We start from the raw sequence: 18,164 nt of genomic DNA, 5'->3' as shown, positions 1-18,164 counted from the left end.
AAGCAGTGGTGCTTCTGGAGGTGATCTTCCTGTGTCCACCTGTCCTGGGCACTTGGCTCCTAGACTTGCAGCCAGTCCCAGGCACCAGTGCCAAGGACAGACTGATGCCTGCCCTTGTCAGCTGTGCTCTCTTTCCCAGGGGCACTTGGGAAAATCCCTGCGACAGCCCACTGAGGCTGGAGAAAGAGCCTGAGGCTGGATGCGTCCTCAGGTAGCCATCACTGTTTGTCATTCCTTGCTTTTGGGGGAGAACTGTGTCTGTGGAGTGTTGAAGCACTCTGCAGCCCTGGAGAGCAATCAAAAGCAGGACCTGAAATGTCCGAGGGACCTGAAACACAAAGGAGTGCGGACCCCGAAGGCTGCTGTCAACTCCCCATCAACACTGCCTAAAGCCCTCTGAGATAAACAGGGGCATTCAAAGCCTGCAACAGGGCTGGCAGAGCAGACCCACATCACTTGGGAGAGGCAGGCCATCCTGCAGCAGCACTAGGACAACTGCAATCTAGCCTAGGCTTTCTCAGGTGCAGTGGATGATGCTTCATGAGCAACCACTGTGTTCCCTATGGAAGCAAATGAGATCACTGTGATGTGATTACCATTTGTTGGACAGAGAAACCAGCACGGACTCAGGGACATAGGGGTTCCTCCCAGTTGAGCACTGGTGCTTTTACTGAGAAGGAAAAGAGACATGAAAAAGAGTGGGACCACTCTCTGGCAGTGGCTGAGTGCAGGAAGGGTTTAACCAGAGAATCTTGTTCAGCATCTGGCTGATGGGTCTTTTACACTTGATGATGCCTACATATGGGGCAAGGAAGGGCTCTTCCCTTCTGGGGCTACTATGGCCATGTGGCAAAACCATAAGAGCAGTTGTGCCTCCTACCACAAGCTTTGTTCTCCAGCTGTGGCCATCAGTGGAGCCACAGGGAAAGGGAAGAAGCACACAAGCTGATAGGTTACTTGCCCTGAGGACTCATGCCAGTGTACCAGCTATTCTAAGCAGAGGGCATTTACAAGCCTGGTTTGGCTTCTTTATGGTTTAGCCTCCAATGGTCCTGCCCAAGTCAGGTTTCTTGGGTTCTATTCATCACCAATGACCCTGGATCTAGACACAGCTGTAAAAGTCACATTGGCATGTGCTTCACAGCAGCACAGGCTGGGGAGGCAGAGGCCCATCCTCACCACAGCCCCAGGTGCCACTGCTGGGCAGGCTGAGCTCAGAGCTCCATGCAAGCAGTGGCAGGGAGGGAACTGCTCCTCAGAGCACCCCCACGTTTCTGTGCACTGCTGCCAGCTGTGGGCACCAGTGTGGGCTCAGTGCACAGAAATAGGCAGCGCTGTCCTGGAGCTCGGTGTCCCGTACATGCAGAAGCACCTGGGAGTCCTTTGCAGACAGTGTGGAGGAGAACCTCCCTGATGCCTCATGAGCTCTGTACTTGCTTACTCGTAGCAGCATCCGAAGGGACTGGGTCTGGTGCTGCTGGTACCAGAAGATGTAGGGATTGGAATCCCTGGTGGAGAAATTGCAGTGCAGAGTTGCCTTGCGTCCCGCCTGGATGGTCATTTCTGCTGGGAACTGGAGCACAGAGTCCTTTTGGGCATGACCTGTAAAGCCAGAAAAGGCTTTCAGCTTTGCTTGCCAATGGACCTGTCCATCTACCACTTCATCAGCTTGCTCACTGTCCCCGCTGTCCACCTCACTTTTCCTTGCCTCAGAAATGACTAGCTGTTTGTCTCCTTTTGTTCTGCAGCTTCTCGTTTATAGCCATCCCTACAGAGATTGGTAGCATTGTATCCAATACAAACAGCAGAGAAGCTGCTCTATGCCACGTTGGTCCATTCCCCAGCACCTTTCCCTCTTTTCAGGCTTAATATGTATTAGCAGCACATTCAGGAATGCTGAGCAGCTGCAAAGTTCAGGTGAGGTCTTATTCCTCCTTTGATGCCCATTACTCCTGACATCTCCCAGATTATTTGCTGTACCCATATGCAGCCCCTGATCTCCTTACGGATACATTCCCAGGTATCCCAGGCAGTCAGCACTCACATCCCCTCCCTTCCACCACCAGATGCACAAACTCTTGCCTCAATCTCCCCAGCCTGAAAGTCACATCTCACCAAAGTCAGCCAGTCCCACCAGGGCTGACAGGAAAATCAGGACCATGTCACGCTCTCCCTTCATGGGGTGCCCAGGGACCTGCGAGCATGAGGGACCCGAGGCTTGCACCTTCACCTCTTCTTCTACCTCTGCCCGATCAAAGAGGCCTCCAAACCACAGCCCAGAGGGTGGAGCAAAACTCTCTCCCTGCTGCTCCAGCCAGGCCTCTTTGGGCCTTTCCCCCGACCTCTACCACAAGGCAGCCCTCTAGAGACATAAAAGAATCATGGTTTAAGTAGTGGCCATCTAAAGAACAAAGATCCCTTGAGAACTTCTCCTGACACCCACCACCTAGCCAGCTGCACAGGCCTGCACCCAACTCTCCAGGAGAGGGAGAAAGCACCCCTGCACCCACCCATGTCCACCCTGTCCCTGGGACTGTCTGGATGGAGAGAGGACCAGGCACACACTGAAGTGCCTTGGACCCAGGTGTCACACACTCTTTCCCTTCTCCTCTGGCCATAGAGGAGGAACCTGAAGAGAAACATCTCTGTGAAGAGCATCTGCTCCAGAAACCAGCTGCACAGGGACAGACACACTGCCTCACTCTGGCAGGGGGAGGACATGGCAACCCAGCTCTCTGTTGTGCAGGCAGTCCTTCTGTGTCCCTTCACGTACCCACATTACCCACAGCCTCCACAGGCTTCTCCCACCCTGAGCCCCAGAGCCTCAATACCCAGGCAAGCAAAAGGCCTACTTGATTTTCATGTCTTCTGGTGTCTGCTGCCTGGAGCAGGGCTCCTCTGCCTCTTCTCACCCAGGGCCTTTCTCGCACAGTTGGCAGGGACTGCAAGAAGCACGTTCTTGGCACACCAGCCCCCATTCACAACCACGCTCCCACAAGGCCTTTATTGTCCTGTTGTTCAGTTGAGGTCATGGGAGAAGGACAGTGGGCTGCCGTCTGCTCTCCAATGACTGCAAACCTGCCAGGAGTTCCCTTGGAATACAACTATGGCTACCACTACAGGCCCCAGCTGAGGCAGGGAAGAGGCCTGACCCTTTCCTCTCTGCCCGTGAAGCCTCTGAACATGGACTGTCCCAGCTCTCTCAGCTCCTACAGCCACACAGGCCTCACTGGGGAACGGCTGGGCCCAGGACCCCATGTCCAGAGGCCCCTTTCCAGGTCTCCCCATAGACCTTCAGCCCCATAGGGCAACTTAGCACATCTCTTTTGGGGCTCCATCCTGAGTCTGACCTCGAGTCTCAGATGTGTCTTTCAGCCAGTGCCCTGCTCAGGCTTCTCTCCTGTCTCCTGGACTTCCCTTCAACACTAAAGTCTCTCAGTCTGAGGTTAAGGGGAATCCTGTGCCCCAAGCTCTATGTTCTGATCACCAGGCACTGCAGGAGACACTTGAAGGTGTCTGTGACAATCAGTATCTCCTTCTCAAGTCGGTGCCGAGGTAGAACCACTGGCTCCACAGGATGCTTGTGCAACACCAGGAGGAGCACCCCAGAAGCAGAGTGTGGAGCTGGAGGATTCAAGTTGTAAGTGTGTAGCTGAGCAGATTGACAAAGTTACCACTTGTGGTTGTGGTGTCAAAGCAAGGGCTTGTGTTGGCACTGTACCAATTGGGTCTTCTTGTTTTAAGAGAGCCTGGCGACATGAGTGGGGTGGAAGAGATCCCCAGCCCCTGCCCGTGGAGCAGCAGCAGTGGGCGGTCCGTGCGGCAGGAGCGAGGGCTGGGCGGCTGCCCGTGGGCAGGAGGATCTCTGCCGCCCACCGCCCTGTGCGGAGCAGAAAGGCGCTGCTCCCGGCCGGGCGCCAGCGGGGCCGGCGGCTGCCATCGCTCCTTGCCGGGCCCCGCCGGACACGGCCAGCGCTCCGGGCACCATTCCTGCCCCGGCGGCGGCGGCAGTGTGGCGGGGGATTTCTGTGTGCGTCCCGCTGGGAGTGCGGGGTTGCCGCTGCCGTGGCCGGTGGGGCGGGGGAAGCGGTCCGGGGCGGGGGGCCAGTTGTGGCCCGTTGGGGCGAGGCGGCCCCGGCGGGCGGAGCGGCAGCGCCCCCTGGCGGGCCCGCCCGGGGCTGTCCCCCCGGCCCCGACACACACGCCCGGCCCCGCCCGCGCCGGTTCCTGCCCGGCCGCAGCCCCGGCTCCTCTCCCCGTGTCTCCCAGGGCGCAGTAATACACCGCCGCGTCCCCGCGCCGGGGCCGGGCGAGCCACAGGGCGCTGGAGCGGCGGTCTGCCGACACCCACAGCCGCCCCGGCGGGTCCCGCAGCTCTTTGGAGTCTTTGAGAGTGCTCAGGAGCAGTGCGGGGCCTCGTCCCGGGAGCTGACGGTACCAGTAGATGAACTCCATGGTCTGTATATTGGGGTGCGAGCAAGTGATGTTGATTTCGGTGCCCTCGGTGGTCTCTGCCGACGGCTCCTGCAGCACCTGGGCTCTGCCCACAGCCACTGCCGAGAAAGAGAAGGAAAGGCCAAAAATCAAGAATGGTCGCCCAGCTCTGATGGCTCTTTTCCCCAAGAAATCACTACAAAGAGTGGCAGTGTGACAGAGACAGACTGGCACAACTGGGGACAGGGAGCTCATCAACAAGGATGGAGAGTGATCCTGGTGTGTGTGGAACAAGGGGAGCAGTCTGGGAGGGAAATTGCAAATGATGCATGGAGAGACAGAAGGAAAGTCAGGTGCATGGATGGATGGATGAATGATGAGAGGCGGAAGGACAGGAAAGGTGAGTGTGTTACAGTGAAGGATGGAGGGATGAATTCAGAAGTATAAAAGGTGAATGCACAGGGGGATGAGTGGATGTATGGCACGATGCAGAAAGCAACCTTGTGCCTACATATATGAGGGAAGCAGAGGGTAAGAAGAGAAAGGGACCTCAGGGAGCAGGAAGAGGGGTTAGGGATGGTAGTTGCATGGAGAGATGGGTCAGAAAATCAGTGAGGGAAGAGAGGAAGAGTAGAGAGGTAGAGGCGTTCTTAGAGTGAAGGAGAGAGGGCTATATTGAGGGCAATAAGTACTGTTGAATGCACAGGGGAGGGAGAGGGTGCATGAAAAATCAGGCGTGCATGCAAGGAGGCTTGTACCAATAGAGGTGTTGAAGAAAGAGGGAGAAGAAGAATAGGAAGACTCGGAGGGTTTTTAAAGGGGCAAAAAAGATGGCAGACGCAGGAGGGGGAGGGAGAGGCTGAAGAAGGAGAAGGAAGAGTTGGTGCTGGGCTCTCCAGAGAACCTGCCGGTCACAGCCCTGGCCCCATCCACCGTCACCAGCCCCACGCACCCAGCAGCAGCGCGGCCAGCCCTGCCAGCCCTGCGCCCCGGCACCGCCGCATCCCGCCGCTCCCGCCTCGCTGCCCCCCGCCAGCCCCGGCTCTCTGCTCCGGCCGCGCCGCCTCCTCTCCACCGCCTCCTCTCCTCTCCCCTGCGCCGCCGCCAGCTCCGCCCCGGATCTCGGCCCTGCGCCGGCGCTGCTCGGGGGCTCGCCCGAGCTCAGAGCGCTCTGGGACTCCGCACGGGTACCACTTTGCCCAGCTGGGAAATGGACTCTCCCCGTCCTCCAGCAAGAAGAAGCCTGCACAGCGCCAGCTGCAGCCTGGCACAGTAGCGGGGCCTTGGCACAGCAGATGGTCCAGCTTCCCATATGAAATCCTACAGATTTCTCCCTATGCTAGGTGATGTCCATTGATGCTACTCAGTCACTTAGCACTTCCAGTGTCTTCGTCCTTTGTCTCTTTTCTCTCTGATCAAGCAGTTGTAGAAAGCAAGGAGGTCTCCCCTGAGCCTTCGCTTTTCCGAGATGGTCAGGCCCAGTTCTCTCAGGCTCTCCTCGCACGTCATGTTTGCCCGCCCCCTATCTACTTTTGTGGTCTTTGTTGGACTTGCTTCAGTAGGTCAATATCCTTCTTGGAAGAGGGCACCTCAGCCTGGAGGCAGTGCTCCAGATGTGGTCTCACATGGGCCAGAGGGGCAGGGTCACCTTCCTGGACCTGTGGGCTAAGCTTTGACTAATCCAGCTCAGGATGCACTTGACCTTTGCTGCAAGGGCACACTGTGGTCTTACGTTCAGCTTGCTGTCCTTATACCCCACATCCTTTTCTGTGGATCTGCTTCCTAGGCAGCCAGCTCCCAGCTTACGTGAGTGCATGGGCTGGTTCCTCCATCAGATACAAAACATTGCCCTTGCACTTTTTGGCCTTCATGAGGCTCCAGTCAGCCCATTTCTCCATAGGCACAACTCTTTGAGCCTGGTAGTCCAGCCAATTTTCCACCCATTTTATCATCCTCTTAATGAACCCATTCATCTCCAATTTGGTCATAAAGAAGAATGGGAGAGGGTATCAAAGTTCCTTCTGAACTCCAGGTACCCATATCCCCTGCCCTTGCCCTCTCCACAGTGCCTGTTACCTCCTGAGAAAGCAATGCACTTGGCCCTTGGCTTCATGTTCTTTTCATTCAGTACCTGTTTGGGACACACTCTCAGGCCTTGCCTGACACAGCACCAGGCCAATGAGCTGAACAACTCCGTTGGGCCTTAGCTTGGGCATGAGAGGGGCCCTGTGTCCTAACCCAGATATCCCTGACACGGTATTGGAAGCAGATCCACTCAGGGATGGCCAGCACATGGTGGGCAGGATTTCTCAGCCTTCACCTTGCCCAGAAAGCAATCCCCATCCTTTGAACTCTCTAGCACTGGGGAGAGCAGCTGTGTCCTGGCCTGGAGAGGCAGGGAGCGGGGACTGCCGGCCATGCTGAGGTGCTCCTGATATTGTCACACTCAGTTGAACTAAGGATCCCAAGTGGAGTGGAACCATCCTTGTTGTGGTGTGAAATAGGCAGCAGCAGAGCGTCAGCTGTGAAGAGGCAGAAGAAGGAGATCTCAGAAGGCAGGGGCTGCATTTCAGTGCCTCTTCCCTGGACGCATCTCCAGCAGGCTGGTGCCATCACCGCTCAGCTGCACTCGGGCTCCTTCTAATCCTGGGAACCTGCTGCTCTGTGGTGCTCATGGAGAGAGCAGGGGAGATTGTCCTCACTATGACCTGCACATTCCCTCCTGAGGAGGGACAACAAGGACATACACACACACTCACAGAAGAAATGGTGCAGGGCTGCGGGAAGCCTATGAGGTATTGCATGAGAAGGGCTCCAAGGATGGGCAGAGTGCACTGGGGAGAGCAGGTCCTCCAGATCCCAGCACATGACCATGCAACATTTGGAGGGTCCACAACGTGGTTCTGAGTATTTTCAAAAATTCTTGTAATCATGTAATTCCAGGAAGGAGCAAGAGGGAAATAACACAATGGAACCAGTTTTAAGGTGTCTCTATCTCAAGAGAAGACAAACCAAATTGGTGTCGGGGATGATGAACGTGCCTGCAGTTATTAATAGTGGTCAAAATTAATAAATCACTAACATGTATGTGCAATGGCTCATGTGCGTGCTGCTTGTGTTTTATCAGACTTCCAATGCATTGGCTACAGGAAGACAGTGCCTTCATTTAGTGTGGTATGGGAATGCTTGAGGCCATGGTTGCATAAATTGATGTGTGGAATGGACAGAAAACATTCCATCACAGGATCATGTCCTGCAGACCCCTGGGTGTACAGGGGAAGCAGCACTGCCAGGGCACAGCTGAGGGCCCCTTCCCCCACCCTCAGCCTTGCACAGACACATCCCCTCCTTCCCCTGGGTTCTTGCACAGCCAAGGAAGCTCCCTGCACCGGGGTGTCACGCACTGCACAGAGGTACAAGGCACTGTCAGAGAGCCCGACTTCCTCCAGCTGCAGGAGGCTGTATTTCTCAGTGGTGTTCAGCACGGTGGTGAGACGGCCACTGGGCTTGCGGCCAGCAGTTGCCTGATAGGAGACCAGCTGGGGACCTTGGCCTTTCCTCTGCTGGTACCAGACCAAGCCATTAAAGTTGGAAGTCTGGTATGTGCAGGTTGTCTGGAAGGTGTCTCCCTGCTTCACTGTGATGTGTCCTTCTTGCTGGGTGACAGTTATTTGTCCCATAGTGCCTGGAAGAAAGTGAAGGTCAGCAGCTTGGCAGGGAAAGGCTCTGGGAAGCAAACCAGGAGTGAATAAAAAACCCTGGTTGTGAAGCTTCCCTCCCTTTCCCTTACCGTGCGGGAATATTCTGAGGCCTGGGGACAGCATGATAGGGAGGAGATTTGGGCAGCACCTCGGAGCTCTCAGCCCAGCATGGACCCTGTGAGAGTTGTACTGTGTCCCTGCTCCTCCTCCCTGCTCCTGTTCCTACTACATAGAGGAGCAGAGAAAAGCCTGTCAGGCCTGATCTTCATGTGCTGGGACCAGCAACCCTCCAGCAGGTAAAGGGGCCCATGCAGCTACGGCAAAAAGATTCACCCTGCTTCCCCATCCATCCCATCTCCGAGGGCTCCCAGCTCCCTGATTATATACAATGGTGAGCTTGAAAAGAGGGATCCCTGGCTGTGTCAACATCCAGGAGAAAAGTGGAAGCCACGGCAGACATGTGCCAGCCAGGAGGCAGAATGGGACACCCAGTTAATGTCAGTGGGATGAGAGCTTTAAAGTCCCTGTAAGAGCTTTGACAGGATCTACTGATTTGCACTGGAAAGGGAGACATGTGAGAGTGAGAGAGAGCGCCGAGATCTCCTGTGGTGAGAGCAGGTGGATCAGAAGAGAGAGGCAGAGAGAAAGGCATTGAAGGTGAGAGAAGAGCAGCAGAAGAGGTCTGAGGTGTCTCTTCTCTCTCCTTTCAAACAGTAAGAGCGTCTTGAGAAAAATGGTGCAAAACCACAAATGTGAGCTGGTATTTCACAGTGTTTTCCTGTAATTCAAGAGTAGTTCTCTGCATGATCCTGATCAGGCTGGCAAGGGTTTCCTTGGGGGAAGAAGGATGCATTTATAGAAAACCAGGACTTACCCAGCAGTTGCCCCAGGAAGGCCGTGAGGATGAGAGATCCGAGGTGCATGTCGACATCAACCCGCCTCTTTGTGGAGTGAGAGAGAGTCAGAAAACCCCCTCCCAGCCCCGAGATAACAGAGCTGCCGGAAGCAACGCTGTTGGGGGAGCAAAGGAAGAAGCGGGGAAGAGCAGAGGTCTGTTCTTCCTGTGCCTCAGATGCTGCTTCTGGGTTTCTCCCTCCTCCAGCAGCAACACCTGTGGCTCCCTCAGCCAGTGGCATTCTCAGCATTTCCCCATGAAGAGCCCCTGTGGGCTCTGGGGGCCCCAGTTGTGGGAAGGGGCTGTTCCCAGTGAGCTCACAGTGGAGTCACCTCCCAGCTAGAATTCCCTGCTCTTCTGCACTCCCACTGCTTGGCAACTTATAAGGTCAGGGATTTCTTCCCCAATGAGGCTTAATATCTTCTGCTGTGCTCCCCAGCTCTCTTGGGACACTGCTATTTCCTTTGGGAACAGAATTCTCTTCTGTTTCTCTCACTTCTCCCCTTTCTTTTTCATCTTCCTGGGAACAATGCCTCTCCCCCAGCTCCCCACAGTTAGGAGAGGAACCCTCCTGTGCGGTAGACCAGGGCTTCTTGCCATGTCCTCTTCTGATGGGATAACCAACAGTGAGAGAGAAGAATATGGCTCCAGAACCGTTCTTAGATGCCCCAAACCCAGAGATGAGACAGACAACCTATTCCTACTCTATGGGAAAGGGTGAAAGGTCAGCAGGCAACAGAATGAGGGATGAGTGGGTCACCCCCACTCTCAGAAAACACATAGGGCACCCATTGGAGTGCTGCACTGCGAGGGCTGGGGATAGGGCAGTCCTGCACCCACAGCTGAAAGGGCTCGTGAAAGGGTGGGGGTACTGCAGGTGGGGACTCCTACTCCCACGCCTTTGCCACAGGAACTCCAGACTGATCCCATGCACCAGTTGACAGAGAGAACACCCATCCCATGGCACCCATCCCATGGCACCCAATCCATGGCAGACAGAACAAACTCTTCATTGTCGTTAAGTTAACCTGACCTGAGTAGGCCCCGACCTGTGCTGTGCTGAGCTGTATATATCACTTGCCAAACTTGGCAACACTCCAACAAACACGTCCTTGTCTTGATCTAGGAGTGAGGCACTGTGCTTTCATATAATTGTCCTTTTGCTTAACATGAAAAAATTAGTGGTTTATTTCTAAGGAAATGCCATGAAAACTCCAGAGATGACAATGCCAGTGAGTCTCGGCATGGGCAGGATTTGCACTTTTTGTGAAACCCCAACTTGAGCTCTGCCTGATGGTCTATAAATCAAGGTTCTGAGCATCCAAAAGGGCATAACATCACCTGTACCATACCACTTTACCTTCTGTGTTATCTCCAATTAACGGTATTTTTAGTCAGCACTCTGTGGAGGAAGAGCCACATTGTACCTGTAATCTATCTACAACCATGCTCCACCTTCATCATCGCTGCAGTCACTGGTTCTTTGACCTCTAACACATATACATGCAATGAGGTCCCTCCAGTTGCTCACAGCAAGATGTATGAGCCCTGGGACACGTTCTTCCTTCTGCAGTTGCTGGCACCCAGGCCTTGCTTACACCCCAGTCCCTCCAGCGCCTGGCACAGAGATCGACAGGGTCTGTGACCAGAGGCCGCTTCTCCAGTTGCTGGCACTGAGACCTTGCAGCACACCCTGGTCCATACATTTACTGGCACCCAGGCCTACAGTCTCCATGGCCATTAGTTGTTTGCCCAGTTACTGGCACCCAGAGCTCTCTTTCACACCAGTCGCTCCATTTACTGGCACTCAGACCTTACAGCACACACACATGGGAAAGGAAGGGAAGGTATGCAGAAGGATGATTAAGAAAGGATTTATGAAGAAGGCAGGGGGGGCTGTAGTGATCAGGCACAGGGCTCATCCCAACAAGTGCACTCACCAGCCCCTGCTTACTTGCAAGTACCTCCCTTTATCCTTCCTCCTCTCTATTGCCTCCTCTTGCTACATCCCAGTCCTCTCTTTTCCCCACTTTTGACCCTTCCCCAAAGCATTCTTTAATAAGTGTTGTCTAGTCCCACAGGACCCCCTCAAACACCCATAATCCTCATGCTCCTCTTGTCACTTCTTGTCACTTCCAAAGCTCAGCCTGACCCACTTCAGAGCTACACCTGCAGTTTCCAAATGGCCCATCAATTAGCAGCTGAATGGCTCTGGGCTCCCTCCTTGTCTCCCTTGTCAATTGCTGAGAGATTGGTGTCATTGTGTGCTTTTTTTTTAACACTTTCCCTTTTGCTGCTGCTTCCCTTTGAAAGGAAAAGGGACTTGATCTGATAGCCATACTGAACCAGCCACTCTCACCTTCCACACGCCTTTGCAGTGGCATCTGCTGACCTTGCTCATGTGTGTGAGTTCCTGAAGAGAGAATGTGGGCACAGAATCCAGAGGGACTCAGGGACACAGGAATTCCCTCAGGCCATACAGTCCAGCCAGAGCTGCAGGAGAGCTGTGAAAAGCAGAGGGTCAGCTCAAGGGGATGAACAGGGAATCTTGTCCAGTGCTTGGCAGATGGGTCTTGCTCGCATGTCTAGGCTTTCACTGATCTCCAGATGCAGGGCCAGGAAGACATTTTCTCACCTTGTGCTTCTGTACCTTGGAAATAAAGCCACAGAAGCAGTCATGTCTCCTACCAAGAGCCCCCTTCTCCAACAGTGGCCATTGGTGGCCATTGGTGGGAAAAGTAAGAGCTGGACAAGCAGCTGGGATACTTCTCCTGAGCACTCACTGCTGTGTCCTGCTCAGTTTCAGTGGCTCAAAGGTGGCCCTGAGTCTGCTGTGGCAATGCACCCTCATGGCAAGGAAGGCCAACAGCATCCTGGGCTGCAGTAGCAAGAGCATCACCAGCAGGATGAGGGACCTGACCCTCAAACTCCACTCAGTGCTAGTGAGGCCCTTTGTGGAGTACTGGGTCCAGTTCTGGACTCCCCAGTACAAGAAAGGTACTGGAGTGAGCACAGCAAAATAGTGGATGGACTGGAGCATGTTTCCTCTGAGGATGGGCTGAGAGGGCTGGCAGTGTTCAGCCTGGGGAAGAGAAGGCTTCTGGGAGATCTTGGCAATGTGTGTAAATAGCTGATGGGAAGGAATGAAGAAGAGACTCTTCTCAGCCAGGCCTCCTTGGGACTCCACAGCTCTTTGGTGAAGATGATCATTAGGGTGAGAAACTAAGGGAAAGACACCAAACTGACCCTTACACTGTTCCAGCTTCACAAGGGCTAAAGGGAGTTTTTTCAGCACTTGGTGGTTCTTTGGGCAGTCAGGCCACGGCCAGGCTTCTCACAGCCCTCCATGTCACAAAATGCTTGAGCACCCTCTCAGGTAGACATAGCCTGGTGTATAATTGCTGCCTCTCAGCTCCAGGTCACACTGCCGAAGGGGCCTGGGGCACCGGAAAATCCCTGTAGGAGCCTGAAGGAGGAAACCAAGCAGCCTGCTGTCAGGCAGTAGGAGGCAGGAGGCTGTTTTCCTCATGGGATGAAGTGTAAAGGTTTCTTCTGGATTGTGCAACGCATGGGATGTTTAGGAGAAGCAGGAGAGATGGGGAACAGGGAGACAGGGAAAAGGAAAGACCAAAGCTGTTTGGCCTGGAGCAAGCATGGGAAGACAGATAGAGACAGGGATGAGAGGGGCCAATCCCATGCAAACATGTGTCTGATGTGTTTGTTGACCTGGCCATGCCTGTTGCTCTGCCTTGTTTGTCACCTGCCAGGATTTCCCTGGAAACACAGTCATCAAGTCCAAATAAAATAAGGAGTCCAAATAAAATAAGGATCCTTCACTCAGAAGGAGTGCCTTGGAACGTCTGACCCATGTCAGAAGGTGCTTGAGCATCATTTCAGGCATAGTCTAGTGTAGAAGCGCTGCCTCTCAGCTCCGGGTGTTTCTACATCCTCTTATGGGATCAAACCCCTTATGGGATGAAGTGGAAAAGTTTTTTTTCTGGATTGCACATGACATGGCATGCTTAAAATAAGCAGCAAACACAGGAAAATGGAAGGATCAAAGCAGTTTGGGCTAAAACAAGTGTGGGAAGACAGATGGAGAAAAGAATGAAAGGGACTAAAAGTGTGTGAACATGTGTCTGATGCATGTGCTGGCCTGGCCATACCTGTTACTCTGCCTTCTTTGTCACCTGCCAAGAGTTGCCTGGAAACACATTTCTCAAGTCCAGCTGGAACAGGGAGCAGGGCTGATCCTTCCCTCTGTGCCTCAGAAGCCTCTGCCCATGGGGTTTGACCACCTCTGTCAGCTGCTCGAGCCACACAGGGTTCCCCAGCCTCCTGCCAGCTCTCACTCCCCTCAGACCTCCAGCCCCTGAGGGCAACTCAGCAAATCCCTTTCTGACTCACTCCTCAAGGAGGAACCTGGCATGCCTTGAGGCTGCGCTCAGTGTGTCCAGGCCAAGCATTTTGCCCTGTCTCCTGGGCCTCAACTCCAGAGGTGCTGAATGCTGTCAGACAAGCTCGTGGTCTCAGCACTGAGCCCCTCTGGGGAGCGTTTCAAGGTGCCTCTGACCTCGACATGCCCTTCTCCTGCCGCTGGGGAGCTTCAACTCCTGACCCCATGCAACGACTTTGTAATGCTAGCAGGAACATTTGGGCAGGTGTGTGGAATTCTGTAGCTGGTGGACTCAGTTTTCCATTGTATATCTGAGCTTTTAAAGAGTAATGAAATGAGAAACCCTTTCTCGCTGTCCTTTTCTGAGGACCATTTGGCATTGGCAACTGCGGCCCGGAGTCCCTGTGGTTGCAGAGCAGATGAAAGCACCTGCTCAGGGTTCCCTCGGCATCCTCGTGGGGAAAGTCAAGAGGCCGAGAAGAGGCCCTGTATGTTCCATGTCAGCAGTGGGCGGTCCGTGCGGCAGGAGCGAGGGCTGGGCGGCTGCCCGTGGGCAGGAGGATCTCTGCCGCCCGCCGCCCTGTGCGGAGCAGAAAGGCGCTGCTCCCGGCCGGGCGCCAGCGGGGCCGGCGGCTGCCATCGCTCCTTGCCGGGCCCCGCCGGACACGGCCAGCGCTCCGGGCTCCATTCCTGCCCCGGCGGCGGCGGCAGTGTGGCGGGGGATTTCTGTGTGCGTCCCGCTGGGAGCGCGGGGTTGCCGGGGCCGGGGCCGGTCGGGCGGGGGAAGCGGCGCGGGGCGAGGGGCCGGTTGGGGCGAGGCGGCCCCGGCGGGCGGAGCGGCAGCGCCCCCTGGCGGTCCCGTCCGGGCCGGTCCCCCCGGCCCCGACACACACGCCCGGCCCCGCCCGCGCCGGTTCCTGCCCGGCCGCAGCCCCGGCTCCTCTCCCCGTGTCTCCCAGGGCGCAGTAATACACCGCCGCGTCCCCGCGCCGGGGCCGGGCGAGCCACAGGGCGCTGGAGCGGCGGTCTGCCGACACCCACAGCCGCCCCGGCGGGTCCCGCAGCTCTTTGGAGTCTTTGAGAGTGCTCAGGAGCAGTGCGGGGCCTCGTCCCGGGAGCTGACGGTACCAGTGGATGGAGTCGTAAGAATTTATATTGGGGTGCGAGCAAGTGATGTTGATGCCGATGCCCTCGGTGGTCTCTGCCATCTGCTGCTGCTGTACCTGGGCTCCTCCTGCAGATGCTGCTGGGAAAGGAGAACGAAAGGACAACAACTCTTAAAGATGGTCCAGCTCTGATGGTGCTTGAAGCAGAGAATTTGTCAGGAACTGTAGCAGTGACACAAGACAGGAACAGATGGGGACATGGGCCTACCAACACAGATCAAGAGTGATCCTGGTGTGGGTGTCCAGAGGGATTAGAGGAGGAAGGGAGGTAAGCTGAAATTTATGCATGCGGAGATTAAATAAAAGTCAGATCAGTGGATGGATGGATGGATGGAGAGAGAATACCAAGAGGGGAAGTGGGTGTTACAGCAAAGGACAGAGGACTATATTGAGGGCAATAAGAACTGTAGAATGAACAGGGGAAGGAGAGGGTGCATGCAAAGGTAGACATGAATGCAGAGCAGGTCTAGCGACAGAAATGATGAAGACATTGTGAAAATAGCAAGGGGAGACTCGGAGACACAAAAGATGGCAGAGAGGCAGGAGGGGGAAAGACACGTTGAAGAAGGAGAGGGAAGAGTTGGAGCTAGGCTCCCCGGGGAACCCACCGGATACAGCCCTGGCCCCATGCACTGCCGCCAGCCCCACGCACCCAGCAGCAGTGCTGCCAGCCCTGCCAGACCTGCGCCTCAGCACCTCAGCATCCCGCCGCTCCGCTGCCCGCCGCCAGCCTTGGCTCTCTGCTCCAGCCGCGCCGCCTCCTCTCCACCTCCTCCTCTCCTCTCTGCTCCTGCCATCCGCCGTCAGCTCCACCCCGGGGCTCAGCCCTCTGCCGTTGCTGCTCGGGTGCTCGCCCAGACTCAGAGCGCTCAGGACTCTGGAGGGGCACTACTTTGCCCAGCTGGGAAATGGACTCTTCCCGTCCTCCAGCAAGAAGCAGCCTGCACAGCGCCAGCTGCAGCCTGGCACAGCAGCAGGGCCTTGGCCCAGCACATGGACCAGCTTCCCAGAGCTCTCTCCGAGCCCAGGGGCTGGAACCAGCAGCCACTCATTTCCTTCTGCTGGGAGTGAGTAACAACACTCGAAGTGGGGGAAGGCTTGGCTGCACTGTCTCCTGGTTGGGCCTGAGCCCAGGAAGACAAACATTCGGGAGGGGAGATGGGCTCAGGAACTCCATACACCCTTGACACCCAATGTCGGAAAGAGGACCGACACCCCTCTGGGACAGCACTAGGCTTTGGTGGATGTGGCCTCAAATCTAATGTCTGTACCCTCCTGCGGCAGTTGCTGGGCACTCAGACCGAGATTCCAGTGTGGGACATGAAGGTCCTTGTAGGCTGAAAGACCAAAGCAGTTGTCAGCTCTTTGGCTTTCCCGATGCAAGCCACAGGGTCTGTCCTTCCACTCACCAGCAACCTCAGGCTTCATGTTCCTTTCATTCAGGACCTGTTTGATTCAAGGTCTTAGCCCCTGCCTGACATGGCATCAGGTCAATGGGCTGTACAAGTCCATTTGGCATTGACATGGACATAAGAGAAGACTGCGTCCCACCCCAGACACCACCAACACCGCATTGGAAACTTGCACCCAGGGATGGCCAGCACATGGTGGACAAGATTCCTCATCCTTTCTCCCTGCCCAGAAAGCAATCCCCATCCTTTTGAACTCCCTAATACTGGGGAAAGGAGCTGTGTCCTGGCCTGGAGAGGCAGGGAGCGGGGACTGCCAACCCTGCTGAGGAGCTCCCATGCTGTCAAGTCACCCATGCTCCCAAGTCACTCATTCTGCTGAATGAGTTGAGGCTGGAAACTGGAGCTAAACCTGTGGGAACTGAGGGCAGCCAGCACAGAAATGGGGACAGTGAAACGGTGTATTTCTGAGGGAGATCAAATTGTTCTCATAAAGAGCATGCAGGGGAATGAGAAGATCAGCAAGGATGAGGGGACTGGGTGCACTTTCCAAGAGAGGTGTAGGTAAGTGCAGAGCCCGTGACTGCTTTGTTGGCCCCCACAGAAAATCTGTGCTCAGGGACTGGGTGCCATTCGGGGAGGAGAGGTTTCTTCTACATGTAAATCTCTTCCCTTCTGATCAGTAGAAATGTCTCTTGGCAGCCACTACATATCTTATTTCCTGCATGTAAATCCAGATGTCTTGACAAAAGTGTACAAGTGGAAGGATGGAAATCCCCACAGCCATGTCCTCCACCAAGAGGGAAATACAGCTGACAATGTCCAGCTCAGCACAACTGAAGACAAAAAGCTTCTTCTCCGGTGTCTTCCTTCCAAAGGTGCTGGAGGGCTACCTCATGCCAGGGAACAAACCCATCTCCTTGCAGTGCTGCATGGCCCAGCTGTACTTCTCCCATGTCCTGTGGCCACTGCTTGGCTCTCTACAGCCCAATGTGCTACCGGGCCATCACGCATCAGCTGTGTGCGTCTGGCTGGTGGCAGTGACAGGACTGGCCAGTTCCCTGTGTGCTCTGCCTACAATAATCATGTCCCATTTGGTTTACTGTGCACCCAGGCACATGCACCAGTTCAGTCATCTGCCACCCCTCCTCCTGGACATGGCTTGTGCTGGTACTTCTGCCAACAAGGATGTCATCATGTTTGGTATTGATGAGGTGACCCTCTGCTGCTTCCACTTCATCCTCACTTCTCTACAGGTGCAGAGCAAGAATCGTCCTGTAGCTCTGCTGTGCAGAAGGCAGGCACTGAGCTGACTCAACCCGTGCTTCCCATTTCACTGCTGTGGCCTGTTTCTATGGCACGTGTGTCTCCACCTACACAGGAACCCCCTCCAAAGGGTCACTAGGCAGAGCAGTGGCTCTTCTTTGCATCCTTCTTACTCCCCTGCTCAGCCCCCTTGATTTACACCCTAAGAAACAAGGATGGGAAAGCTGCTCGTAGTTGTTCACATGCAATAAACAACTGGCAGAGTCGTGGTGTTTGAGAGTTAAAATGATGAATTGAATTGTTTCCTTTGAAGAAAAGGCTCTAAAACTCAACAGACCAAAATGGGGCAACTCTTCTGTGAATGGGACCTGCTCAGTGTTCCCAGCGTCTCAAGGGATGTAAGGTTACCTATATTATCATCTCTTTCTTTCTAGTCTTAGCACTAATAAATGACATTTTTAAGGAATGCTTTGAAGAGGCAGAGTGCCTTTCTTACTGGGTTATTATAATTTCAGGTGCCCCAGCCTCATTGTTTGCAGCCTGTGGGGAGTCTGGCTTGTCCCAGGTGTGCCACACTCTGCTGCCCTGTGAATACTCATCACTGAGGCACCAGTGACTTTACAGAGCTGGGGCTGGTCCCACACCCCTATGTCACCCTTAGGGAGATCACTTATGACGGTTGGCACCTGTGCTGCTGCCAGTGTATATCAGGAATTGGCTCCTGACTCATCTTTGCAAACTCCTTGTAGAACTGCATATTGTGGTAAGACTCTGTCCAATACATTCATCATTTGGTCATTGTTTGTTGGTTGGTTTTTGTTTTGTGTTTTTTTTTTTTTTTGAATCTAAGCATAAACATGTGTTTAATTTGCCTCAAAGGATACAATAAAAATCCCC

The 18,164-nt window shown here is 54.8% G+C and overlaps 4 gene segments (V, D, J or C); all 4 read right to left on the bottom strand.

Annotated features, from left to right (window-relative positions):
• Window positions 1–1,255: 1,255 nt before the first annotated feature.
• On the bottom strand, window positions 1,256–2,161 carry LOC134524759 (T cell receptor alpha variable 38-2/delta variable 8-like). The segment is given in 2 exon segments: window positions 1,256–1,602; window positions 2,116–2,161. Coding segments are annotated over 2 exon segments (393 nt in total).
• A 1,311-nt stretch (window positions 2,162–3,472) lies between these two features.
• LOC134524758 (T cell receptor alpha variable 4-like) lies at window positions 3,473–5,438 on the bottom strand. The segment is given in 3 exon segments: window positions 3,473–3,652; window positions 4,273–4,553; window positions 5,387–5,438. Coding segments are annotated over 3 exon segments (513 nt in total).
• A 2,388-nt stretch (window positions 5,439–7,826) lies between these two features.
• Window positions 7,827–9,058, bottom strand: LOC134524437 (T cell receptor alpha variable 1-1-like; the record flags this gene model as incomplete). The annotated part of the segment is given in 2 exon segments: window positions 7,827–8,119; window positions 9,010–9,058. Coding segments are annotated over 2 exon segments (342 nt in total), but the record flags the coding sequence as incomplete, so codon positions are not given.
• A 1,499-nt stretch (window positions 9,059–10,557) lies between these two features.
• LOC134524757 (T cell receptor alpha variable 4-like) lies at window positions 10,558–16,020 on the bottom strand. The segment is given in 5 exon segments: window positions 10,558–10,647; window positions 11,390–11,443; window positions 14,389–14,669; window positions 15,245–15,274; window positions 16,002–16,020. Coding segments are annotated over 5 exon segments (474 nt in total).
• Between the last annotated feature and the right edge of the window lie 2,144 nt (window positions 16,021–18,164).

Source organism: Chroicocephalus ridibundus, chromosome 17 (genome assembly GCF_963924245.1).
Source record: "Chroicocephalus ridibundus chromosome 17, bChrRid1.1, whole genome shotgun sequence".
Lineage (NCBI taxonomy): Eukaryota > Metazoa > Chordata > Aves > Charadriiformes > Laridae > Chroicocephalus > Chroicocephalus ridibundus.
Note: the sequence above shows the minus strand (reverse complement) of the source record. Positions and strands in the feature narration are given on the sequence as shown.